Source organism: Chiloscyllium punctatum, chromosome 3, assembly GCF_047496795.1.
Source record: "Chiloscyllium punctatum isolate Juve2018m chromosome 3, sChiPun1.3, whole genome shotgun sequence".
Lineage (NCBI taxonomy): Eukaryota > Metazoa > Chordata > Chondrichthyes > Orectolobiformes > Hemiscylliidae > Chiloscyllium > Chiloscyllium punctatum.
The window spans coordinates 86,764,769-86,792,270 of record NC_092741.1 but is presented as its reverse complement, the minus strand read 5'-3'; the positions used below and the strand labels follow the sequence as shown (position 1 = coordinate 86,792,270).

Genomic DNA, 27,502 nt, shown 5'->3' with positions numbered 1-27,502 from the left:
TCTCTATACAGTTGAAGGGCGTCCCTGTTTTTAATGTGCTGTACCTGACATATGCTTCCTTCCTTTTCTTTATGAAATTCACAAGACCCCATGATATCCAGGATTTCTTGGATCTATTGCCTTTAATCTTCACTCTTCAAGAATATGCCGACTTCTTGACTCCCCAAATGTGTCTACCATTTATAAGGTACAAATCAGGAGTGTGATGGAATACTCCCCACTTGCCTGGATGAGTATAGCTCCAACAACACTCAAAAAGCTTGGCACCATCCAGGACAAAGTAGCCACTTGATTGGCACCACATCCACAAGCTTCCACTCCCTCCACCACTGACATTCAAAGCAGCAGTGTGTACTATTTACAAGAAGCACAGTAAAACTTCATCACATAGCCTTAGGCAGCACTTTCCAAACCCATGACGACTTCCATCCAGTAGGACAAGGACAGTAGATACATGGGAGCACCCATTATTGTCTCAAAGGCAAGTTCCCTTCCAAGCCATTCATCATCCTGACTTGGAAATATTTTGTTTTTCTTTCACTGTGGCTGAATCAATATCCTGGAATTCCTACTTAATGGCACTGTAGATCAAGCTATGGCATGTGGACTGTAACAATTCAAGAGTCAGCTCACCACCACCTTCTCAAGGGCAACTTCAATAAATGCTGGCCAGCCAGCAACACCCACATCCCAGGGAAAACAAAGCAAATATATTATATGCTTTGGCAGGCATAGAGATGCATAAATCCCCAGAGCCTGATGGGATGTATCCAGGCTGCTATGGAAGACGAGGAGATTGCTGGGGCCTTTTTGGAGATATTTAATACATTGCTGGCCACAGATGAAGCACCAGATGATTGGAGGATAGCTAATGTGGTTCCTTTGTTCAAGAAGGGAAGCAGGGATAAGCCAAGTCATTACAGACCAATCAGTTATAGTGGTTAGTTAATTGTCAGTGGTAGATAAATTACTGGGAAAAATAAATCTGAGGGACAGAATTAATCAACACTTGAAAGTACAGGGATTAATCAGGGATGGTCAGCACAGATTTGTTAGAGAGAGGTCTTGTCTTTCTAATTGAGTTGTTGTGAAGGTTATTAAATATATTGATGAGGGTAGTGCAGTTGATGTGGTTTACATGGCCATGACAAGGTCCTAGTTGGAAGGCTGGTCCAAAAAATAAAAGTGCATGGAATTCAACTTGGCAAACAAGATCCAAATTTGGCTTGCAATTAGGAAGCTCAGGGTGATAACGGAGGGATGTTTTTGTGATTGGATGTCTGTGACCAGCAGTATACTGTAGGGTTGGTGCTGGGACCTTTGGTATTTGTTATTATACATTAACAACTTGGTTGTGAATGTAGAAGATATAATAAGTAAATTTGCAGATGACATGAAAATTGGTGATGTTATTGATACGGACGAGGATGGTGCCAGGCTGGAGTTGATATTGGTAGACACATAAATTGCATCGAGCAATGGCAGGTAGAACTTAATCCTGATAAGTGTAAGGAAACGCATTTTGGGAGATCCAAAAAGGGAAGGACATACTCAATAAATAGTAGGTCCCTCGAGAGTATTGCAGAACAAATGGACCTTGGCGTACAAGTCCATAAATCACTGAAGGTGTCAGCACAGGAAGACAGGGTGGTGAAGAAGACAAATGGGATTCTTGCCTTTTTAACCTGGAGGTAGAATATAAAAGCAAGGAAGCTTTGTTATAACTTTATAGGCCACAAATGGAATACTGTGGGCAGTTCTGGTCATCACACTAGCAGGAGGACAGCACTGGAGAAGGTGCAGAGGAGATTCACCAGGATGTTTCCTGATATGAAAAGTCTCAGTTATGAAGAGAGATTAGATGGAGTGGGTTTGTTTTCTTTGGAGCAAAGGAGGTTGAGAGGGTATCTGATTGAGGTACACAAAATTATGGGTGGCTTGGAAGTAGATCATGAGAATCATCTCTCTTAGGTAGAAGTGTCTAAGACCAGAGTCATAAGCTTAAGGTGAGGAGTAAGTGGTTTAGAAGAGATCTGAAAAAAAATATTTTCACCCAGGGGTGGTAGAAATAGGAAATGTGCTGCCAGAGGGAATACCGGAGGCAGGTACTCTAGCAACATTTAAGAAGCATCTGTATGAGCACTTAAAATGCCAGGGCATATGGACCAGTGCAGGTAAATGGGATTAGTGTAATTTGTGTTTGTTAGGTTGAAGAGCCTGTTTCTATGTTGTATGACTCTATGACATAGAAGCAGAAGTAGGCCAGTCAGCCCATCCAGTGTGTTCTGCCATCCAATGAGATCGTGGTTGATCTGATAATCCCCAACTCCACTCTTCCCATAACAACTGATTCCATTATTGATTAAAAATGTATCAGGGTGCTGAATGATCAGCCATGAACATATTGAACTCCTGCTTTTATTTTCTATGTTTTGATGTAAAACTGTCTAGTACTGAGTACAAGACTATATATGATTTAAAATGTGTGCTCTGCACGCAGGAAAATCAATAATAAATTGTTAACATACTTCTCATGGGACTAGTAGTATATTATTCTATTGAATAATGGTGGTAAATCCTCTTATAAAAATCATAGATTTACATGCTAATATTATCTTCTATACCTCAGAAATTAATTATTCTTTTCATTCACTTTACATTTTAAGAATTTCTGAGTGCACTGTTTCTTAGTGTGCAAGCATGTTCATATCCAGATTGTTTATATTCAATGATTTTGTTGAAGTAACACCAACAGAAAATGGGGACCTTTGGCTTCTTAAAGTTTAACAATTTACATAAGGCGAGACATTGTGAGCTCTATATTAGAGTTTAATTTTGATTTACTTGTCAGTAAGACATGCAAATTTAGGGAATTGCTGGAGAGGAAAATGGCTAAACTGATAAGTCATTGTTAGAGTATGAATACAGATATTATTACACCTTTTTGAATACATGAGGTTTTGAAAGGGAGAGGTTACAGGCAATTAAAAATTGGATGTATTCTATGGATTCCATGATAGATCATTAATAAATAAGAACACTATTCATTTTTCTGGAGCTTCTTTGGATCCTCCACTGAAATTAAGACAACTGATGAGCAAGTCCCCATGAAATGTGATAGAAGAAACTTATTTCCTTCATAGCATATTGAAGTCATCTGTACAGTCAATTCAAATCAAACAATAAAGAATACATGGTAGAAATTTAACTTAAAGTGCACTTAAAAGATGGACTTACATGTACATGGGCTGCAACTGTAAATGAGATGTTTTCTGTGGGCCCTGATAGCCGTATGAGTCAAACCCTCCGATGAAATCAACTGTTAGGTAAAATAGAAATGTCATTAGATTCCAGTAATAGATTCCTGTTTGTATGTAGAATCATAGAGTCATAGAGATGTACTGCATGGAAACAGACCCTTCAGTCTAACTCGTCCATGCTGACCAGATATCCCGACCCAATCTAGTCCCACCTGCCAGCACCTGGCCCATATCCCTCCAAACCCTTTCTATTCATATCCCCATCCAGATGCCTTTTAAATGTTGCAATTTTCACCCTCTGCGTGAAAAAGTTTCCCCTTAGGTCTCTTTTATATCTTTCCCCTCTCACTCTAAAACCTATGCCCTCTAGTTCTGGACTCCCCCACCTCAGGGAAAAGACTTTGTCTATTTATCCTATCCATGCCCCTCATGATTTTATAAACCTCTATAAGGTCACCCCTCAGCCTCCGACGGTCCAGGGAAATCAACCCCAGCCTATTCTGCCTCTCCCTATAGCTCAAATCCTCCAACCCTGGCAATATCCTTGTAAATCTTTTCTGAACCCTTTCAAGTTTCACAACATGTTTCCGATAGGAAGGAGACCAGAATTGCAGGGAATATCCCAAAAGTGGCCTAACCAATGTCCTGTACAGTCGCAACAGGACCTCTCAACTCCTGTTTGCAAACACAACTTCCCTGTTGTAATAGAATTAATGCGGGATTATCATTTCACAGTTCTCCTCTACACATTGCCCCCTGGAAACAATACCTAGAAATATATTAGGTACCATACGTCCAATGATGACACCCAGTTTGATTCTGCAGTCTATATCCTACCTCACATCAAGTCCAGTTCAATTGATACTCATGTACGTGCTGACCAATAGTCATAGGTGCAGGAAAGTGCAATTGTAGATTTATAGAGTGAAAGAGATTTTACAGCATGGAAAGAGGCCTCTCAGCTCATTGTGTCCATACTGGTCATCAAACATGCACTTATTCTAATCCCATTTTTCAGCACTTGCCCTGTAGCCTCATATATTATGGCATTTCAACTGCTCATCTAACTACATCTTAAATGTCTTGAGGGTTCCTGATTATTCCACTGTCTCAGGCAACGAGTTCGAAGTGTTTACAACCATCCAGGTGGAATCATTTTTCCTCAAAACCTTCTAAACTTATGTTAAAAACTGCACTCCCTGATATTGATCCCTCTCTTCAGGGGAAAGGTTTCTCCCTTTTATGCCTCTCAGAACTTTGTACACCTCAACCTGAGGCCTCTCAGCCATGACTGCTCTAAAGAAACAAACCTCATCCTATATAGTCTCTCTTCACTGTAGCTAGGTAGCATCCTGGTGACTCTCTTCTGCATCCTCCCTAGTGCAATTACATCCCTCCTATAATATGGTGGTGATGGGAAATGCAAACAGTATTCCAGCTGTGGACTAGCTAAAGATATTTATAGCTCTATCATACCCTCCTTACTCTTGTATTCAATGCCTTGACTCATAAAGCCAAGATTCCATTATGCCTTCTTAACCAGCTTATCTACATATCCCATTGCCTTCAAGGATTTATGGACAAGGTCCCTTGGACCCCCTTTATTTCCGACAGTCCGATCATTCAGCCTGTAATCCTTATTAATTCTTCCAAAATTGATCGCCTTGCACTTTCCAGGATTAAATTTCACTTGCCATTGTTAATGTTTATATCATCCTGTCGTCTAAAGCTTTCCTCCTCACTATTTAACACACCACCAATTTTTGTGCCATCTGCAAACTTACTGATTGATCATAGCTCCTATACGCATGCTTAGATCATTAATTTACACAACAACAGCTAGGGATCCTGTACTGAACACTATAGTATGCAATAATCTACAAGTCACAAAAAGACCCTTCGACCATTACCCTCTGCTTTCTGTCATTAAGCCAATTTTGGATCTAATTTATCAAATTGCCCTGGATCCAATGGCTCTTAGCTTCTTAACCAGCCTGCCATGTCAAAAGCCTGACTGAAGACCATACAGATTGCATCAACTTCACTACCCTCATCTGCACACCTAGTCACATCCTCAAAGAAATTCAAACTTGTTTGACATGATCTCCTCCTTACAAAGCCATGCTAACCATGATTAATCTTTTCTTCTCCAAGTGCACATTAATTGTGTCCCTCAGAATTTTTTGAATAGTTTCCCTGCCAGAGATGTTAGACTCACTGGCCTGTAGCTTTCTGATTTATCTGAACCACCCTTCTCGAACAAAGGTTCGAGAACTTGCAGTTCTCCTGTCCTCTGGTCCTCCTCCTGTAGCCAGGGAATAGTTGAAAATTAATGTCAGAAAGCCATTGTATGTGCAAGGAGGTGTCAGCCATACCACTATGTGCAGTGAGAAGTGTTGCTCTGTAGTTGCTGTGTCACTGTGTTGATGACTGGCAAATTCAGGCTGCCATGCTTGACTGGGTACACAACTGGGATTTCAAGATGGTGTCACACCAGGGATATTGGCAGTAGTAAGCTCTTGCAACTATAGCAAATAGAAGAATCCATCTAGCATCAGGCTTGAGGGCAGATGGTTAAAGAGGCAGGTTTGAGACAGTTGTCTATGAAAACACATTAGGCCTCGCAGAGAGAATCACTTCTTGGAAGTTGACAAAAATCTCTTCACCTTCAAAGAAATGAGAGATGTGGCTGAAAATTGTAAATCTCATCTTGAGTGTAAAAAACTAGCATTTTAATGAGGACACAAATTGGTGCTGATTATCATTTGTACATATATGTTACGTGGAGGCAGTTGCCCATAAAAATCAGAACCTGCTACATTCTCATTAATTTTGGTATCTTTGGCATCTGAAACTCAAAGTGAAATGCAAATAAAATTAAACATAAAAAGAGATGATCTACACTTTGCAGATTCGTCTAGATAGCTAAGTTATCTCTTGAGGGAGATAAGGCATCCCTTTGGTTATAATTCCAGGATATTGTTGGGTAAGGTCAGGTGCTCTTTTGAGGAAGTAAGGCGCCCTTTAGGATTGACAAAAATAGGCTTAATTGTGCATTAAAGGCTATCAACTTATGGGAACATGGAAGTGCATTGAAACTATTATGAGAAAATGTCAAAATTTAAAGAGGACCTATTATAAGGAGCTGTCAGAAGTGTGAAAAGGAAATGTCAGGAGGAACTATCAAAGTTGAAAGTCATTTAAAGTGTTTTTAAACAAGATTTAAATCTAAACAATGTTTAACATTTGAAGAATGTTTGTTAAAAACATTACTTGCTATTTTATACTTTCTGTTGACAGGTTTGATGGCTATTATTGCATGAGTAGAGTTGCATAACTGATTTCACAACCTAACAATATCACAGTGGGATGCCTACTGTGGTGGTATTGTACCTCTGCACCAGATGCGCCAGGATAATGTCCCACATCAGGATTTGATGGCCGTTTAAAGCTTGTTATAATGGGACAAACATGCTGATTGTCAATCTGTAAATTCTTTTGTTATATCTATGGCATATAATAAATGCAACAAAAGTATGAGGTCAACCAGAAACATACTGTAGTTGCAGTGAAAGAGCTTCCTCACGTCAAAAGACACAGGTTCTTGCCATGAGCAAGTCACATTCTTCTTCTGAAGGATTACCACTCACAGGATGCTTCAGTTTCATAAATATCAATAAAAGCATTGAAGTGAGCCAATGAATTTCAATGCTTTCAGGTTTTATGCATTTGAATGGAATGTTTGTTGAGAAAAGAGATTAAGCAATTGAAAGAATTTAAATGTAGAAAATGTACTTTTATGAATGAGAGTGAAAGCTTTTTAAGAAAATAAAGTTTGAATCTTACCAGCCTCTCAACAACATAGGCATTAGGGAGAAAGTTGGAAAGTTGGCAAAAGTGGCTAGAAGAGAATATTGCCATTGAGTGGTGAGATATCTATTTGTATCACTTTCCACTTCCATGCATCAGCACCTAATCATTAGCTGATTTATATGCAATTTTGTTTATATGCAATTTCTCATTCTCCCGATTGTTGAATAGAAACTAGATGGTGACATGAAATGGCAGCTCCAGCTTATCACTTTCCTCCAACCCTCCACCTACAACAGCAGTCCCAATTATCTCTGGGCACACTCCGTGGACAGCAACTGCATGTTCCCCATCCATGGACATGAGGTTTGCACATATACCAGCCTCGCTGCACTGTTGTAGCATATTTTCAAGCCGCTTGTGACACAGTTCTGCACCTCAATGTTGCACTTTGGAGTGCACTAGCAGCTTTCGTTGGAATGTTGCCAACAGGAACTTAAGTCATGAATTTGACCAGGATGCATCTCAGAGGTCCTCACTTGTTCTGTTACTACTCACTCACATTGCGACTGCTTGGATGTTCATTACACATTCCTTACCTTTTTGCATTTTGCCTCATTCAGAACCTGCAACATCACAGTAATTTTCACTTGTTTTGCCTTTTAGTGGAGACATGATATCAGGTAGCTTGTCATGGCTGTCAGCATTCATCAGTAAAGGGGTTTGATAATGCCACTACGTGGGAGCATGTTAACTGAATCTCACACCTGCACCATGTGTCAGAAGTGTTTGTGACAAACATACTGCATGCGCTTCAAAAAAATGGTCATACTCCCAGTCAGATTAATGGAAACAACTTTCAGTCAGGGGGTCTTGGTACAGTGAGCCAAATGTAGCATCCACTCTCATTCAGGGGCTTGGACACAGTCAGTCAGCCAGACAACTGAAGAGGTCTGGGGTTCCATATCACTACAGTCTGCAAGTGTGCCATGGTCAGCTCTGTATGTCTAACAGAACCAGGCCAGGGTGTTGCACGAACTCAGAGCTGCACAGAGATCAGTCAAAGTCCCAGGCTCATACAGCAATCAGTGCTGGGAGACCAAGTCAGTCTGGGAGATGGACCACAGTCAGTCCTGAGGGGGAGATGAATGAATGTAAAAGCGGGTGACCATTGCTGTGTCAGGAAAGTGGGTGAACTCAATTTTGAGAATTGAAGGTGGCATTTCGAAAAGCAGAGGAGGCAATAGTTGTGAAAGGTGAAACCTCGAAGTATAAAGTGAGGACTATAGTGCATTGGAGGTCATGGGTTCCTGCATGAGGAGGGGAGGGATCATCCATACTCACCACCACTCTGACCTAGGCAGGGATTATTCAGCATGATATCTCAAATGACTATAAATGACCTGGATGAGGGCGCAGAAGGGTGGGTTAGTAAACTTGCAGACGACACTAAGGTCGGTGGAGTTGTGGATAGTGACGAAGGATGTTGTAGGTTACAGAGAGACATAGATAAGCTGCAGAGCTGGGCTGAGAGGTGGCAAATGGAGTTTAATGCATACAAGTGTGAGGTGATTCACTTTGGTCGGAGTAACCGGAATGCAAAGTACTGGGCTAATGGTAAGATTCTTGGTAGTGTAGATGAGCAGAGAGGATCTCAGTGTCCAGGCACACAGGTCCTTGAAAGTTGCCACCCAGGTTGACAGGGTTGTTAAGAAGGCATACAGCGTTTTAGCTTTTATTAATAGAAGGATTGAGTTCTGGAACCATGAGGTTATGCTACAGCTGTACAAAACTCTGCTGCAGCCGCACTTGGAGTATTGTGTACAGTTCTGGTCACCGCATTATAAGAAGGATGTGGAAGCTTTGGAAAGGCTGCAGAGGAGATTTACTAGGATGTGGAGGGAAGGCCTTATGAGGAAAGGCTGAAGGACTTGAGGCTATTTTCGCTGGAGAGAAGAAGGTTGAGAGGTGACTTAATAGAAATATATAAGATAATCGGAGGGTTAGATAGGGTGGACAGGGAGAGCCTTTTTCCAAGTATGGTGACAGCGAGCACGAGGAGGCATAGCTTTAAATTGAGGGGTGATAGATATAAGACAGATGTCAGAGGTAGTTTCTTTACTCAGAGAGTAGCAAGGGTATGGAATGCTTTGCCTGCAACGGTAGTTGATTCGCCAACTTTAAGTACATTTAAGTTGGCATTGGACAAGCATATGGACGTACAGGGAATAGTATAGGTTAGATAGGCTTCAGATTGGTATGACAGGTCGGCACAACATCGAGGGCCGAAGGGCCTGTACTGTGCTGAAATGTTCTTTATTCTATGACTAAGCTGGAGGGCTGATGCTCGGGGATTAATGTTGAGAGATGAAGTTGTAATTCAAAGTGGTGTATTGATGGGCTCAACAACGAAAGCCAGGAAGAAAGGAATATGGAGGTTTGGGAGTTGGAGGCACCATGATTGCAAAGCTGAGCCTGAGACTTACTGTGCTAAGAAACACCTAGGTTGTATTCCACAATCATGCAATTTGTATCAGTGCACTGGAAATGAAAAATGGCTGCTACCATAACTAGAAGTAGTATAATGACTGTGTTTTTCTCTGATCGTATGGGATTTACCTGTGAGTAATGTGAGTCCCCATCAAAGGGCAGTTGCATTAATCAGGGGTTTTTACAGTAGAGATTGAAGCAATCTATTTTCATAGCATCCTGTTTGTGAAAAGCATGCTGTGCCCAACTATATTGGTTAGAAATCCTGGTCACAAGCAATCTCGACCATGTCATTTGTCACTACAGACTGATCATAATCATCTCTGAAAATAGAAGTAATCAGAGGACCCAAGACAATCTAAGATCTCATAGGCTACATGAGGGCATAGAACTGAGTTCTTCTCAATTTGAACTGTAGGTCTTTGCTAAAATGTGCTTTCATGTAATACTGCCTTTTTCAAGTGATGTGGGGCTGGTAAGGTGTCAGTAAACATATAGCTTTTTAAATCGCCTACTGTATTTGCACAGCATGGCATCAGAATAAGGTCTCTATGTCAGAGGTTCATGTAGAGGCATTTCCACGAACCCCTTTTGATGGAACTTCCATGTCCCACTGAATGAACATAGAATATAGAACCGTACAACCCAGGAACTGGCTCTTTGGCCAAACATGATACCACAGGAAACTAATCCTTTCTGACTGTTCTTGGTCCATATCCCTGTATCCCTTGCGTTTTCATGTGCTCATCTAAAAGTCCCTTAAACATTCCTATCGTATCTGCCTCCATCACCATCCCTGGCAGTGCATTTCAGACACCTATCACTTTCTGTGTAAAAAACTTCCACCTCGTGTCTCCTTTGAACTTTCGTCTTCTCACCTTAAATGCATGCCCTGGCAGAAATAGTGGAGGATGATGCGATGTATGCTGAGGTTGGTGGAGTGGAAGGTGAGGAGGGGTCTGTCCTTGTTGCATTGAGAGGGTTGGGGTTCAAAGGCGGAGGTGCGGGAAGTAGAGGAGATACACTGAAGCGCATCAACGACCATGTAGAGGGGAAATTGCAGTCTTTGAAGAAGGAGGCCATCTGGGATGTTCTATGATGGAATTGGTCCTCCTGGGAGCAGTTGCGACAGAGGCGAAGGAATTGGGAGTAAGGGATAGTGTTTTCACAGGAGGTGGGATGGGAGGAGGTGTAGTCCAGGTAGCTGTGGGAGTCAGTGGGTTTGAAGTAGATGTCTGTGTTGAGTTGGTCACCGGAAATGGAGATGGAGATGTATAGGAAGGGGATGAAGGTGTCCGCGATGGTCCAGGTGAACCTGGAAGATTGAGCACCCATATTGCCTCAGTGGATGAGCCCTCCAGCAGGTCTTTTTTGAATGCAGAAGAAACATTCTCTCTGATTAGTAATGCAACTCCTCCATGTTTTTTACCTTCGTCTCTATCTCATCTAAAACAATGAAACCCTGGAACATTGAGCAGCCAGTCTTGTCCCTCGCTCATCCAAGCATCAGCAATGGCCCCAACATCGTAGTCTCACGTACTGATCCAGGCTCTATGATCATCTGCCTTACCTAAAATGAAGGACGATGTTAAACCTTCACTGATGAATGATGTGAATTCTAATTGCTCATATTACATAGGACCTGATCTGTTTTTCACATTCCTTACACAGGCCCATTAGAAGCATGGATCCTGCCACAACTGAGGTTATTATCACTATTGCTATGGTGCAATAAAGACACAGAAATTGAGGAGGAACAGACATGCCAGTAAGCTCAGGACCAGTCATAACCTCCAGTCACTGCTGATCTGCCTCCACATGAAGGGTTTGCAGGTGAAGACCCAGTTAAGATGCAAAGGAGGTACAAAAGGCCCTAAGTTTCTAATTTTCAATGACATTGCTCCAGATGACCAAGGTGCAGTGTTGGCACAAATTGAGGATGTCCTGGTACATTGTCACAGAACTATGTCAGCTGTTGGAGTGGAATCAGCAACTTAAAAGAGTTTGCGGCCATTCTATCCCAGTGTCTGTCAATGTGACAATCGCACTTAATTTTTATGCAACTACTACTTACAAAGCTGTGCTGGGGACTTGAATATGATCTTACTACCCTTAACACACAAATATCTCCAAGCTGTTAGTGAAGCAATTTGGGTCAGGTCACACTACTTCATGACATTTCCCTGTGATTAGGTCATTGTTGCAACCTGAGCTGTAAACATTGGCAATATGTCTGGCTTCCTCCAGGTGCATGGTACTACAGAGTGTATACCTTTTACATTGAGAGTGCCATATCATAGCATGACTGACTTCGATTCCATTAACATACAAGTCATCTGTGATTATCAGTATGACATCTTAGGAGCCAATGTCAGGTATCCTGAAATCTGCCATGAAGCTTATATCATTAGTAATTTCACACTCCGGCTTCATTTCAAGGGCTGGTGCCATACAAGAATAGTTGCTTGGACTCAAGTGCTACCCTTTGAGACCATGGGTGATAACTCTATTATGCAAACCTGTGACTGAGGCTAAGCATAGATGCACTGTAGCCCATTCTACAGCTAGGGCCTTGATGAAGATTCTGTTGCTTCAAGGAAGTTCAGATACTTGGGTAGACTGGAGGTGCCTTGCAGTACACGCTGTACAGTGTGTGCTGCATAATCCTAGCCTGCTGTGCTCTGAACACAGCAGGCAACAAGGGAACCTGATGGACTCTAAAGAGTTGGGGGAGTGGCAGAGTCTTCCGAGGAGGAAGGTGAGGACTTCGAGCAGGAAGAACATCACCTTCTGTATGATAGAGCACGGCAGAGTCAAGCACAGCAAGTCAGGATTTAACTGACACCCAAACCCAGCAGATGAGAGCTGGGTGCAGTCGTTGGTGCTCAAAAGAAGAGCAGCTCCTGTCTGTTCTGAGACACAAATGCAGCTTCTGTTTCTTTGGTCACTGTTCACTTTTGCTGTTGCTGAGTAAAAGTGAGTGTTTTCAACCATTTGAAAACTCTCCAGCATGGGATGGTTCCTCATTGAAGAAAGAGAAAATGATAGGCTGCACTAGGCACTGGAGAAAGAGAGTCCTTAGACAAAGTTTTAAAATGGGACAAGGCTCAGGATGAGTAACCTGTATAGTTTGGTTTGTAAAGTCCTAGATTTACAAATTTGGACTTGTACATGCAAGGAAGTATCTGCTAAGTCACTTATGTGCCATGAGAAGCATTTGTTCTAGTTCCCCTTCCAGTGTGTCCACAGTGAATGGCAACTCTTCGCTAGTGGCGATTGTATCAGTGCACAGTTGGGCTTTAAAATGGTGCCAGCACAAGGGATCTCGGGAGGTCCTGGCAGGGGAGAACTTCTGCCTGTGATGACAAGGAACTTACAATTAGCTGGGTGCCATGGAGACATGATGCATAGTTAATGAGGTGAGTTTAGAAAAATAGCATGAGAAATCTCACTGGTGCTCATGGGGGGAGAAACCCTTTATGAAATTCACCAAAATTGCTGATTTCAAGTTAAATTCAGCCTGGTAGTATTTAATCTCAGCATGGGTTTTCACAAAGTGAATAATGGCTGAGTTGACAAGATAGGTATAAAGGCAAAGGGTATTAGGTGGCATGCATTGGTTGAGACTAAGTGGCATATGGCTTATAAAGGGCTATGGCCTATCTTGAGGACCATAATTGGCAGCAGAATTTAGGGCCTTATGAGTGGTTGATTACAGTGGCAAAGGTTGACATATAGGATATAGAAATGATGGAAGTTGTGTACATAAGAAGAAAAAGCCTTAAAGAACTATGAAATTTATTATACTGGCATGGAGGGTATGAAGACTATGCAATTGGTTACTGGCCATAGGTTTACTTTGAACTGTTAAGTTATGAGAGTGGGTACAGGACACAAGCTGGCATGATTGAACAGGTGGAGAGTATGAGGATTTTTGTAAATTTTATTGTGTTTTTTTGTAAACTTGAACATAGTGCTGGTGCAGTGAGTCAAGCCTTCCATCCTACCCTACTTTACACCTGACAGCCTCAGCGGTCATTCCAAGATCCTCAGACTCTTTATGCCAGCCTGTCACCCGGAATAAATGTTTCAACTTGTGAGTTACAACTTGAGATTGAGATTGCAGTAAATGTTCTGACTAGAATTTTAAATATTTTGCTTCAACAAGGGCCTTGATGTCAGATCAAAGGGAATGCTGGGTGAATTAATCTGTTCAGTATAAGGATGATTGGTTGGTTGAATGGATTGGCTTAAGCTGGCACTAAGTTGACATCAGGGCGATAAAGGGCAATTGAATGCATGTAGAGGGGTTTAGATTGGTATGAAGGGACTATGAAGTTGGTTCTGGGGCTTGGACTGGCATGGAGATTCTGAATGTTTATGCAATTGGGTATAAAAGCATGGATTTGCAAAGGAACTTTGTGAAGGGCCAAGAATAGGTGGAAGGGCATAAGTTGGCATAAAGAGTCTGAGGATGTATATGATTGGGTATGGGACAGAAAATGATATGGAGGATATACAGAGCGGGGTTTGTGTGTTTTGTTTACCGGGCAGGAGGTGGCCTGGATGGGAACTGTGCAGTGGTGGGTTTCGTTTTTGTTTTATTGCTTTCTTCAAGACTTCGATACCAATGTTGGCGCAATGAGGCAGATATTCCACCTCTGTACCTGGCAGCTTCTTCATTCCTTCTGGATTTGCCAGACCTGGCAGACTCGGAATCACAGAAACAGAATTGTTATGATGCAGTCGAAGGCCATTTAGCTCATCATGTCTGCACCAAGTCTGAGCATTTTGACATGCCACCAAACTTCTGCCTTTCCCCCATAACCCTGCAAACTGATTCTCTTTAAGATGATGTGAAATGCCCTCTGGAATGCCTCAACTGAATCTGTCTCCACCACTTTTTCCAGATACTGCATTATAAACCTGAACCATTCACTGGGATTTTTTTTCTTATATTGTATTTTTTTCTTTTGCAAAATACTTTAAAATGGCACCCTCTGGCTTTTTATCTTTTTGAAGACTGGGAATAGTATCTCTCCAACTACTTTTTCCAGACCCTTCATGATTTTGCAACTTTTATTAAATTTTCCCTCTGCCTTCTCCTTTCCAAGGAAATCTATCTCAACTTCTTCAATTTAATTGAACGTTTCTCATCCCCAGAAGCATTCTTGTTAAGCTTTTCATCACTTTCTCAAAAGCATTCACATCCTTCGTATTCTGTGCCTCTCAGAAGCGTACACAATATTATAGCTAAAGACTAACATATATCCTATACACATTCAGCAAAACCTTTTTGATCTTGAACTCAATACTGCTATTAATGAACCTGTCTTTTTCTAACTGCCTTCTCTACCTATTTAACCATGTTTTATTGACTTGATATACATGCACACCTTGGTACCTCTGCTCCTGAACACCCTTTGGAATAGTATCTTTTTGTTTTATATTGTCTCTTCGTGTTCTTTGTACTGAAATGTATTACCTCAAAGTTCGGTTTGGCTGGATGGTTGGTTTATGATGCAGAGTGATGACAACCATGTGGGTTCAATACTCTCACTGTTTAAGGTTACCACAAAGGCTTTTCCTTCTCAACCTGAGCAATGGTGACCCTCAGGTTAAATCGCCACCAGTCCTCTCTCTCTCTCTCTCTCTCTCTCTATAGAGAACAGTCCTGTGATGTGGTAAAACTATGGTGATGACTTTACCTTTATCTCACATTTTTCCATAATGAACTCCAACAGCGACATATTCACCGATCTACCAACTTGTCAGAATCATTTTGAAGTTCTATATGGGCCTCCTCATGATTTACAATTCTTCCAAGTTTTATGTTGCTTGCAAACTTTGAAACTGTTCCCTTCATACCAAGATCTAGCTCATTTAATTTCGTACATTTCTGTACTTCATTAATACATATCAGGAAAAGCAAAGACCCCAATACTGACCCCTGGGAAACTCACTACAACCATTTCTTGAGCGTGAAAAATAGCCATTAACCATTATTCTCAGCTTCTTAGCTCAGTCAATTTTATATCCATGTTGCTACTGCCCCTTTTATTCCTGATTTATACCTTTTACCACAAGTCTATTGTTTGGCAGTGTATCAAGCACCTTTTTGAATTTTATGCATATCATGATAAGAACCTTGCCTTTATCAACTCTCTCCCTTACCACTTCAAAACTCTCCAGCAAGTTAGTTAGACACATATATCCCTTTGCAAATCCATACTGACTTTTTCTAATTTAACTTACATTTTTCAGTGGGTTAAATAATGAAAATAATCATTACAATGGCCACCCTATTTGAGTATTAAATATGTTCTCTAAAACATGATTAATATAAGAAATTACCAACTGTTCATATATGTGGCTGCTCCTACCTTGCACAAATATAAATATGGCTTATTACTATTTGAATATAATTTAAATTGTCACAGTTTATTTTATACCAATTTATAGTGAGAATGGAAATTGGTATTTGGCAAAAAAACCTCTTAATTATTCCAGATCTGATTCCTTGGCAGGAGAACCGAAAAGTGATCAAAAATTGTGTTTTTATTTGCAAAAATGCAACTGAATTTAAATAAAATTTGATAAAAATAGTACATGAAAAATACATTTGTTTTAATTACACTGCTTGATATCTTACAAATAACAATCTTTGTGAAGTTGGCAGTATTTGAATGACACCTACTCGGGGGACCAGTATAGCTCATAAAAAATAATGCTCTACAATGAAAGAGTTAAAATGTGTTTTTTAGTTGTTTTAAAGCCAAGCATGACAAACCCTGCAGGAAATAAAATTAACATGTACAAAACCATCAAAACACCTCTGCCCCATTTAGTTTTTGCGTATGACTACACTCTGGTCTCTTGAGAACACTTTCTGCTGCACTTTCATTATTTATAAAAGCAGCAATCCAGAACAAATTTTCCTCCCATGTCAACCTTGTTCTATGTATGAGCTGAGGCTCCCAGTCTAAAATATTGGCAGTTAATTGTATAAAAAAAATGCAAATCTCATGGCCAAGTGACTTTTATAATCAGACTTTTAAAAAATCTACCTTTGTTTCTCAAAGCTTGCTGTAAATTCTTTCTTTAATTCAAACACAATTTCCATGTGATAATGGATGCAGATGGTGCATTTTGACAGCAACATCTTAATTCATGTTCTTAGAAAATGGTTTATTGAGATATTATATTAACAGAGATTTATCTTTCGATTAATTGTAATTAAATGTGTAACACCATCGATAATTTAGAGTATCTCTATGGATGCAGTACATACTTCTGCAGAATTATGCCTGTTACCAGTCTAAAAGTCACAATACAATCTAATGTACAAATCCAGTTCAAGCTGGAAGGGCTTTAAATATAAAACATACATGAAGTAAATTTCAAACTGCCTACTACAACTTTGAGGGAACAGGAGCAAAAATTTGCAAAAATACCATTAAACAATTAGTGTGAAGAAACAGTAGGTGAATTGGAGCTGCCCACAAAACTTCAGCCCCAATCTGCTTCACTTTAGTAAAACTCTCAGGGTAAATATGTTCTGAAATTCCCACGCTGTCTATTCTGGTTTATTTTCACTCCTCCAAGAGCATTTTATACGCATTATTCATGCCAATGTTCAGTAGTGATAGAATCATGTAGTGACTGGGAATGGGGGGTTGTAGTTTAGTGTGGTGTGCATAAGAGAAATTCGAAATCTGAATGAAGAAACTCAAGTTGTTCCAAAACTGAATAGAACTGAGATTCTACATTGTCCTTTCTTGGGAATGGTGAGTGAAGAAAATATTCCAATAGTAATTAAGTTAAATGTCAATTTAATTTTTTTTTGGGTACTGCTCATGGGGTACTGCAATTATTTGGATAACTGTAACTGTGTCAGATTGGCTGGGATACCTGGCCATTTCATCATGAGACATTGTAAAAGGCTCCAAACCTTTTCATGAGAGGGCTTCATTATTCTGTCAGGGGCCGGATGTTTTCTGACATTAATAGGTGGATTGTGATTGAAAGGAGAGATCTCCAGCAGATCTAGCCACAGTAACAAGATGTAGCAGATTGAATTTTGTGCCAAAGCTCAAAGCTTAAGGGTCACAGCAAAGCCCTAAAGCAGTATTTTACAAATGACCTCTAATTAACAGCTGGAACTTCTGTAAAATTGAACATGGCAACGTTCCTCCTATACTTCCAGCTTAAACAAGTAGCCTTGGCATCCATACCCATAGTAGTGACCATTGCTGGGGCTGTAGCATGATGAAAAGGGCACCTCAATGTCAAGACACCCTTGAGGACACCTAATTTCATTTGAGAAGCAGGCCCAGTGATCAGGATAGGGGTGAGGGAAGGAGCTATTTGTATGGTCGAAACTTAGCTGCAGTGGTGACTTGCTGTCAAAGCTAAGCCCCACTTGTGGGCCACTGAGTGACAATCCCTCCTTAGAATGGACTAGGAGGCTACCACAGTGAATAATCTTTGCACATTATGATGTGCCATCTCAATGCAGGAAAAGTGCCTGCTGGATTAATAAGTGGCCTTTAAATGGCTCCTTAAATTGCTTAGTAGGTCAACTAGTCAGAAACTGTGCTTTTGAGATTGCTACAACCAGCAATATGCCATAGCAGAGGGAAGGAATTGGACTGCCATCCATCCCACACCCCCACAATGCCAAATCTCCTGCTCCTCCCAGTCTGTCTTCAAAGGGCCAGAAGAAAATCAGTCCAGTATCTCTCATAGGGAGGATGTCAGGTTTTCATTGCTAAACTGTGATGTCACAGATCAGCACCTCCTGAGGAAGGACTCAATGTTTCTCAGACATAACCCCAGAGATTTTAATGTAGAAAATGAGTGCCTGGACTAACCTCTTGCTTCCCTTCACAAAATTTCAGGTTTGAAATTTGCAAAGACGTAAATAGCATCAGAGCTCCAGTTCTATCAGTTTGGTCCCCAATTCTGGCACCTAGTATTCCTAAAGAAGGGCTTATGCCCGAAACGTCGATTCTCCTGTTCTGTTGATGCTGCCTGACCTGTTGCACTTTTCCAGCAACACATTTTTAAGCTCTGATCTCCAGCATCTGCAGTCCTCACTTTCACCTAGTATTTTAGCCATGGTTAGTGAATGGGGGTGGGTTATAGTTTGTACATCTGTGGTTCAAGGAGGTAGCTGAAGTGAGAAATTCAATTTTTTAAAACAGATCAAGTTTTCATTAGTGCCATTTTGAAAACATGACTTGTGGGATTTACATTATTTAAGAGAAGGATTCGATGGAGAGGTAAGATCCCCTTGTAGAGAGGTCCAGAGATGTTTTTAGGAGAGGGTAAGATGCAGTATGGGAGTGGTAATGTACCCTTTGGTGGAGGACAAGTCCTAGGATTATCAAAAGTAGGAGTTAAAGATGTGGATAAAAGTGAGTAAGCTCATTGGAATAGTTAAACTATCAAAGCATTTAAATCCTGTTTGAACTGTCAAGCTCATTTGAACTGTTGAACTGTAAGGCATTTAAATCTGCTGGCTCTTACAATTAAAAAAAATATCTGCAGTTTAAAAAAAAACCGCTGGCTACTTCACTCTGCTGAGTTATAGAGTCATATAGCACGGAAACAGACTCTTCGGTCCAGCTTGTCCGCTTTGAACATACATCCCAATCTGAACTACAAGTCATTCTGCTATAATACAACAGTTGCATTGTTCTATAACTCAGCGCTATAGGAAACTGCACTGTATAAGGTCGCTACAGAAAATTGCTGTTTTCATTTAGTTCGTGTTATCCAAACAGCATCCACAATTCATTAATCACGTTATAGCCAATTTGTGTTCACAAAACATGCATTATACGAGAATGACCTTTTGCCAGCATTTGGTTCATATCCCTCTAAACACTTTATGAACCTTTATAAGGTCATCCCTGAGCTTCTGATGCTCCAGAGAAGAAAGCCCAAACTATTCAGCCTCTCCTTCTATCTCAAACGCTCCAGTCCAGGCAATATTTGTTTCTGCACCCCCTCAAATTTAACAACATCCTTCCTTTAAAAGGATGACCAGAATTGGATGTGGTATTCTAAAAGGAGTCTCACTAATGATCCATACCGCTGCAATACGACGTCCCAACTCTTATTGTCAATGTTCTGAACAATGAGGGCAAGCATCCCAAACACCTTCTTCACTACCCTGTCTACCTTCAATTTCACTTTCAAGGAACTATGTACCTGGACTCTTAGGTCTTTTTGTTCAGCAACACTCCCCAGGGCCCTACCATTAACTGTGTAAGTCCTGCCCTGACTTATCTTACCAAAATGCAAGACCTCACATTTAGTTAAATTAAAGTCATGATTTGGAGATGCCGGTGTTGGACTGGGGTGTACAAAGTTAAAAACCACACAACACCAGGTTATAGTCCAACGGGTGTATTTGGAAGCACTAGCTTTTGGAGCGCTGCTTCTTCATCAGGTGGTTGTGGAGTATAAGATCATAAGACACAGAATTTATAGCAAAAGTTTCCAGTGTGATGTAACTGAAAGTATATATTGAAAAAGACTTGGATTGTTTCTTAAGTCTCTCATCTTTTAGAATGAATACATTGGTTTCAGTTCTTTCATATGTAAATCGCAGAACATTTAAAAGTTACATTCTCAAGTGAACTTTAACAATTGGTGTCATGTCGGCTCAGCTAATGCATTTAAGGTGTGAGCTGCCCTGTGTGAGACTCTCTGTGCCACATTGTCAGACTGATTCTAATCTAAAAAATAGATTTACAGAATACAGAACTAAACTCCATTTGCCATTCCTTGGGCCATTTGGCCATCGTACATAAGGTTCCATTGTACTCTGAGGTAGTGTCCTTCACTGACCACGATATCACATATTTTGGTTTCACCTGCAAACTTACTAACCATGCCTCCTATGTTCACATCAAATCTTTTATATTAATGATGAAAAGCAGTGGACCAGCACTGAGCCTTGTGGCACACTGCTGGTCACAGGGTTCCAGTCTGAAAAGCAACCCCCTACCACCACCCTCTGTCTCCTAACTTCAAGCCAATTTTGTATCCAATTGGCTAGCTCTCACAGATCCCATGTGATCTAAACTTATTAACCAGTCTACCATGGAACCTTGTAGAACGCTTTGCTGAAGTCCATATAGACAACATCTACTGCTCTGCTTTCATCAATCTTCTTTGTGACCTTTTCAAAACTCAGTCAACTTAGTGAGACATAATTCCCACACACAAAGTCATGTTGACTATCCCTAATCAGTCCTTACATTTCCAAATGCATGTAAATGCCATCCCTCAGAATCATATCATAGATGATCATAATATTGACGTGAGATATTCGTTCAGGATCGCACCAATCTTCTGTGGTTCCACACATAGATGGTCTCATTGAGCTTTAAGAGGTACCATTCTCTCCTTTACTTTTTTGCCTTTAATACACTTGTACAAGTTCTTTGGATTCTCTTTAACCCTATTTGCCAAAACTATCTCTTGTCCCCTTTTTGTCCTCCCGATTTTCCTCTTAGGTATTCTCCTACTGCCCTTATACTCTTTTAGGGATTCACTCAATTGCAGCTGTCTATACCTGATATATGTCTCCTTTCTCTTGATCAGACCAGACACAAACTGAATGGTCCCTTTATATGTTGTCTACTGATTTCACAACCGATCATGAGCACATTGTCAACAGCCTGTCAAACGTGATTGATTGACAGTTCCAAGTGGTTATACAGTCATCAACTCGTACAGCACAGAACAGGATCTTTGGCCCATCAGGTCTGTGCCAAGCTATCTACATTAATCCACTTTCCACCTCTTGGCCCATAACCTGGGATGCTATTACATTTCAAGTATGCTTCCACATAATTTATTAAGGCATGTGAGGCTATGAATACAAATACTTGTTTTCATGAAGGATTAAACAGTTGAAGGAATTTAAATGTAGTGAGTAGGCTTTTATCAATAAAAGCATTTTATTTTAAAAATAATCGCGGAACATCAACTTACATAATCTCAGCATGAGTTTTCAGATTTGGTCATGGTGGAAACTAGGCAAGTTGGCATGGAGGGAGAAAGACAAAGGGTTATGAATGGGGAGAATGGGTTTGCATTAGTTGGCACTAAATTGTTATTAGGGCTACAAAAGACTTTTGAGGTGAGTGCAATGACATAGGTTGACATGGAGAGAATAAGAAGCCATGGAGTTTGGATGGAAAGGAATTATTTGTTATGGAGGGTGTGAGTATCTATGGGAATGTATGGGAGCATGAGGTGGCATTGGTTAGCATGGATAGGGCTTGTGGAATTGTTCAAAGGATTGAGAAGGCTGATAGTTAAAAAGCAGTTTTTTTGTATTATTATCTTCTCCACAAGACACAAAGCATCAATGCCAGTCTTTCATACACAGCCTGCCTTGCTACTCAACAGCCTCTGCACTGTTTCCAGAGGCAACAGTCCAGATTATGACACTTGGAATGAAAATGTGATCATCTGGGCCCTTTCTCCTAAGTTCAATTCTGCAATTCTTCAGCAAATTTGAAAGAATATTTTAAAGCTGATCAGTGGTATCCACCTCACGTCCAGGACATTGCTTCAATATCACAAGAAATTTAGATTTCTTACATGTTTAGCAAAAGTTGGGATTGTTAATGGATATTATTATGTCCACCTCCATAATATCACTAAAATTCATCTGAGTCTCAACTCATCTGATCCTGAAACCCCCATTCATGTCTTTGTTTTGTACATTTGGCTAATCTAGTGTATTCTTGACTGGCCTCCCACATACTACCTTTCCAAAACTGTGCTGTTCATGTTCAATTCACACCAAGTCCTGCTTACCCATCACCCCTTTATTCGCTGACATTAGTATCTAATCAAGAAACGTTTTGAATTTAAGATTGTCATCCTTATTTTCAAATTCCTCCATGACCTTAACCCTTCTTCTCTTTATAATTTCCTCCAGCCATGCAGCCTTCTGAAATATTTGTATTCCTTTAATTCTGGTTTTTTGAACATTCTTAGATACGCCACAATTTCAGTTGATCAGATTCCAATCTCTGGATTTCCCTCCTAACACCTCTGCACCCCACTTCTCTCCTTTAAAACCTACTTCTTTGAGCATAATTTTGATCATTGGACCTTATAACTTCTTATGTACCTTTGCATCATATTTTGTTTTATTCATGTCATGCTTTATTTTATGATGTTGCTTGAAGAGTCTTGAGACATTAAAAGCATTATACTATCATCAATTGTGTTGTCACTGTTACTGAGTTGCATATTCTATTTGCACATCACTTTTTTGATCACTCCACCAAAATATGAAAAATGATTCTGACTCCAAAAAACAATTATCAAAATACATTTGTTCACATAAATTGTATAAAATTATACTTTGAAGCAATGTCAGAAAGTGATAAATTAGTTGTGGCAGTTTTTAATAGACTGCCATGTGTCAAGTTCAACATAAAATACTTGAGATTAGTGTATCATTGCATTCTTGCAAAAAGTCCAATATTTGAGCATTTTTATTAGAAATGTTTGGGTTTAAATTCAGATTGTTAGAAATATTATTTTATTGTTTTGTTGGTACATGTTTGACTGCAGAAACATATTTCAACTAACCAAAAGTATGAACATTTCTATGTATAGTAAAAGCTAACTGCGGGACAACTTAAAATATTTCAGCTCAACTGTTGCAATACTACATAATTTGATCAGGCTAAAAATGAACAATTAAAATTCTAGTGCTATCTATGCTGGGATAAATAACTTGAAATTTGCCCTCATCTCTTAACTCAGTGCATATTATACTGGGATTTTCATAAATAGCATAAATGCACAAAAGTAGACTTGTTTATTTTCTTCAGCTTTACTATCTTGAGTACTTACAGCTGTCTTCTTCTTCAGCAACAATTTTGATCACGTAACAGGCATAAACAAATCCAAGAAGCTGGAAAAGAAACAATAAATTCAGAACCAACAAAAGTGATAGCTAAATCAAAATGAAGAAAATAATTAAGTAGTTACAAAATAGAAGCCAGAGGATCTAAAGTTCAAATCTTCATCTCAGGCAGTGATTTCCTTGCCCACTTGCGAAAATGGTTACCTTAGTTATTCAGCATATTGCCCCAATTAAAGGCTTTGTTTAATTAGAAAGCAAAAGAGAAAATGCTGGAAAATCTCAACAGGTCTGGCAGCATCTCTAAGGAGAGAAAAGAGCTGACATTTCGAGTCTAACTGACCCTTTGTTTCAGTTCCAGCATCTGCAGTAATTTGCTTTTATCCTTTGTTTAATTAGAATTTGACAAAAAATCTTTTCTTTAATAATATATTCAACAGGAGTGAAAATAACACCAGAACTGCATATATGCAAATTATACACAAGCCTCTTTGCTTATGGCACTTGTAATCTCAACAGAGGCACCAGCAAACTCAGTTTCCTCCCTCAGAAGGTGCATTTTGTTTCAGTAAGAGCTCACTATAGCACTACTTGCACCATACTCAAGAAACTTTAAACTCATCATATGAGGATTCACAAATGAGAAGCTACATTCTATAATTGTCCAATGGTGCATAGTTTTCAAAAGCTATCCAGACTGATGTGCTCTCTTTGTTCCACACCCTCCATTTATTTGTTGCTGTCCCTGAATAGATCATATGCAAGATAATATGCCCAGCGAAAGTTAATATAGTTCACCATTGGTGGATTACTCATTGATATCTTATAATACAGAAATCAATCCTCATTTAAAGATCTTCTGTACCTAGGAGTGGCCAAAAATATACCACAAAACATGGCAGTTCAGTCCTTTATATGTTTATTTCAATGCATCAACTTCTCTTTCATAATGTGGATCTGAAGGTTTTAAATAGACTGTTTCCTCATTGGGTGATAAATCTAAAATGAGTAAATTGCAATCTGATTGTATCAGTCTTTTAAGATATGTGCAAATAAATGGATCATTAATTTAATCTTCCTAAGCATTTTCCAAGGCTCCACTATACACACCTAAGGAGCTGACTATCACTAGAAGCACAGACATCTCTGCAGTGTGTTCACCTTACTTATAAGTTATTTTTCATTAAACAGAAGTCACAATAATAGACTCTGAATTAATCAAAACATTGTAAGCATCAGCAAATAACAAATCAAAATTGGGAGTGACATAAATCAGCAAAATGTTCAGACATCATTTATTAGTCTAAATTTTCCCATATGGATGTTTTGTAGACTTAAATGTTCTGAAATAAGTTTGAGACAGTTTTAGGTCAAAGTGCATTTAAATGTAAATTTACAAGGTCAGCTTATCGACACTGCTTCAGGTGCAGATATGGATCTGAGGAGAGAACATTCTATTAGTAAAAACATAAGAATATGCATGTGACAAGTAGACAGGAGTATTGGAGTAGCATGACAAAAATTCTAAAACCTATGGAAAGGCTCAATAAGCATGTAAATTAATTAAAAGTTTTTATAAAGGTGAAAGAAAGAAAGAGGTGATAGAAAAAGTTGGCAAAAAGAGAACCAAGGCACAAGTTTGTAGAGAAGTGATTGTGTAGCCTTCTGCTTCATCACTACCAAAGAACCAGCTCAGATTCTTTCACCTACAGGAACAGATGGTTCTGCTGAGGATGTGGCACTGACTGACAACAGCACACGAGATGTTGACAGGTGAGATGTTTACCTGTTACACTGATTAGTGCTCCATTCTATATATACGAGAGTATGGGTTAGGAAATGGTTTTGCTGAAATTCACTAAATAGATGCAGTGTAAGATCTTTATATATTTTTCAATTATATATATCCAATTTTTAAACACAGATATTGTTTAGCTATTCAGCAATTTTCTTTTGTTTCTCCCAGTCGCAAATATTGTCAGAATGACCTTTCAGAGAGGCAGGAGGAATAGAAAAGCTGGTGGGTTAGCACAAGAAATGAGAGATGAAATGAGGACATTTGTGAGAGATGATCTAGGCTCGGACGATATAGCGTCCATTTAAGCAGAAGTAAAAAACAACAAGGGAAAGGGCCATTTGGTAGAAAACAGCAAGTCGGGACAAGGCCTTCTTTTTCAGGTTGGCAACCCATGAGCAGTGGGGTTCCACGGCAATCAGTGCAGGGACCATAACTATACACAATATATATTAATGACTTAAGAGAAGGAAGTGAACTTACTGTAACCAAATTTGCAGACAACACAGAAATAGGTGGAAAGGCAGTTTGTGAGAGGGATACGAAACAGTTTGCAGGGAGGTATTGATAGATTAAGTAAGTGGGCAAAATGAAGTATGATGTGGGAAAATGTGAAGTTCTTCATTTTGGAAGGGTGAACAAAATATTTATTTGTGCTACAACACAAAGAGACTTGGGATACTTGTGAATGAAGCACAGAGAGCTAATACACAGGTGCAGCAGGTAATCAGAAAGGGTAATTAAATATTGGCCCTTATTTCAAGAGTGTTGGAGTACAAGTGTAGGGAAGTCTTACTGCAACTTTGCAAGGTGCTGGTGACACCACATCTGAAGTACTGTGAACAGTTCAGGGAATGTTCACTTGGATGATTTCCAATATGGAGGGGGAATGTTTTATGAGCAAAGGATAAACAAGTTGAGACTCTATTAACTGGAACTTAGGGGAATGAGATGTGATCTCATTGAAACGCATGGGAGTTTTAGGGGGCTTGATAGGGTAAATGCTGAGAGGGTGTTCCCCCTTACAGGAGAATCTAGAACCAGAAGATGTAGTCTCAGAATAAAGGAGCACCAATTCAGGACTGAGATAATGAGGAATTTCTTTGCTGAGAGGGTCATGAGTCTTTGGAACTCCTTACCACAAAAAGCTGTGGGAAGACCCCTTGTGTATATTGAAGATGAGATAAATAGATTCTTGATCAGTAGGTGAATCAAGGGTCATGGGTAAAATGCAGAAAAATGGATGTGACGAATGTTTGATTAGCCATGATCCAATTGAGTGGTGGAGAAGGCTCAAGGGGCTGAACTGCCTACTCCTATTTCTATTTCTTATGGTCTTATGGTCGAATGAGTTTCCTCAGATAAATATTTCTTCGTTCATGCTTTTTGGACGAATAACAGTAGAACAAATAGAGGGATTATAAACTGACCAGAATATGCTAAATGGATTCAGTGCACCAGAATCTACAGGCAAACCTGAATGAACCTTTATCAGAGAAGCAGCATCTCCAGAGACTCCAGTTTTGAAGGAATATTGTGACTGTGATTGGCTACCAAGCACATTTTCCTTCTTAGCCTCATATTCATGGAAATTTCTAGCCACCATGGAGGGAAACACCAATATAAACAGATTATCTATTTATAGATGTCTAAGATAATCACTTGGTTGCTCAGTGAATCAGTTAATTGCTTTTCCCCAAAGACGCACAGCACAGGAAAAGCTTTCCATTTTTAGGTGGCAGGATTCCCAAAAGTTGATAGTGTGAAAGAATCCTTCATTAGAAGGGGAGCGATCTAAAGAATTCTGAGACCAGGGTCCAGAATCTAAATAAAGGAAACTTCAATGGTATTTAGACCCTAGCTATTCACTAATATAAAAAATGATTTAGATGAAGGAACTAAATGTAATAGATGTAGATGTAGGGGTATGGGTGGGTTACGCTTCGGCGGGGCGGTGTGGACTTGTTGGGCCGAAGGGCCTGTTTCCACATTGTAAGTAATCTAATCTAATCTAATCTCATATCTCCAATTTACAGATGACTGAAAACTGGATGAGCTGGTGAGCACTGAGGGAGATACCTTGGACAAGTTGAGTGAGTGTGCAAATACAAGGCACGATGAAGTATAAAGTGGATAAATGTCCCTTTGGTAGCAAAAGCAGAAAGGCAATTATTATTTGAATGGTGATGGTTAGGGTTAGGGAAGGGAAAGGGAAGGTGCAAAGACATCTTCATGTCC

At 39.8% G+C, this 27,502-nt stretch overlaps 1 protein-coding gene across 5 annotated transcripts in view; it reads right to left on the bottom strand.

Annotated features, from left to right (window-relative positions):
• The window catches only part of nkain2 (sodium/potassium transporting ATPase interacting 2), a 512,436-nt gene that overhangs the window by 24,849 nt on the left and 460,085 nt on the right, over positions 1–27,502 (bottom strand). For 4 of the 5 annotated variants that reach the window (XR_011954527.1, XM_072555972.1, XM_072555974.1 and 1 more), the window contains exons 5-6: positions 23,460–23,520; positions 3,238–3,319 (exon numbers count right to left, since the gene is read on the bottom strand). Coding sequence is in view for 3 of the 5 variants with exons in the window: in XM_072555972.1 (XP_072412073.1) it covers positions 3,238–3,319; positions 23,460–23,520 (143 nt within the window). In the remaining 2 variants the exon portion in view is untranslated. Of the gene's footprint in view, positions 1–3,237; positions 3,320–23,459; positions 23,521–27,502 lie in introns of those variants that run through there. The other variant, XR_011954528.1, reaches the window with a different exon arrangement.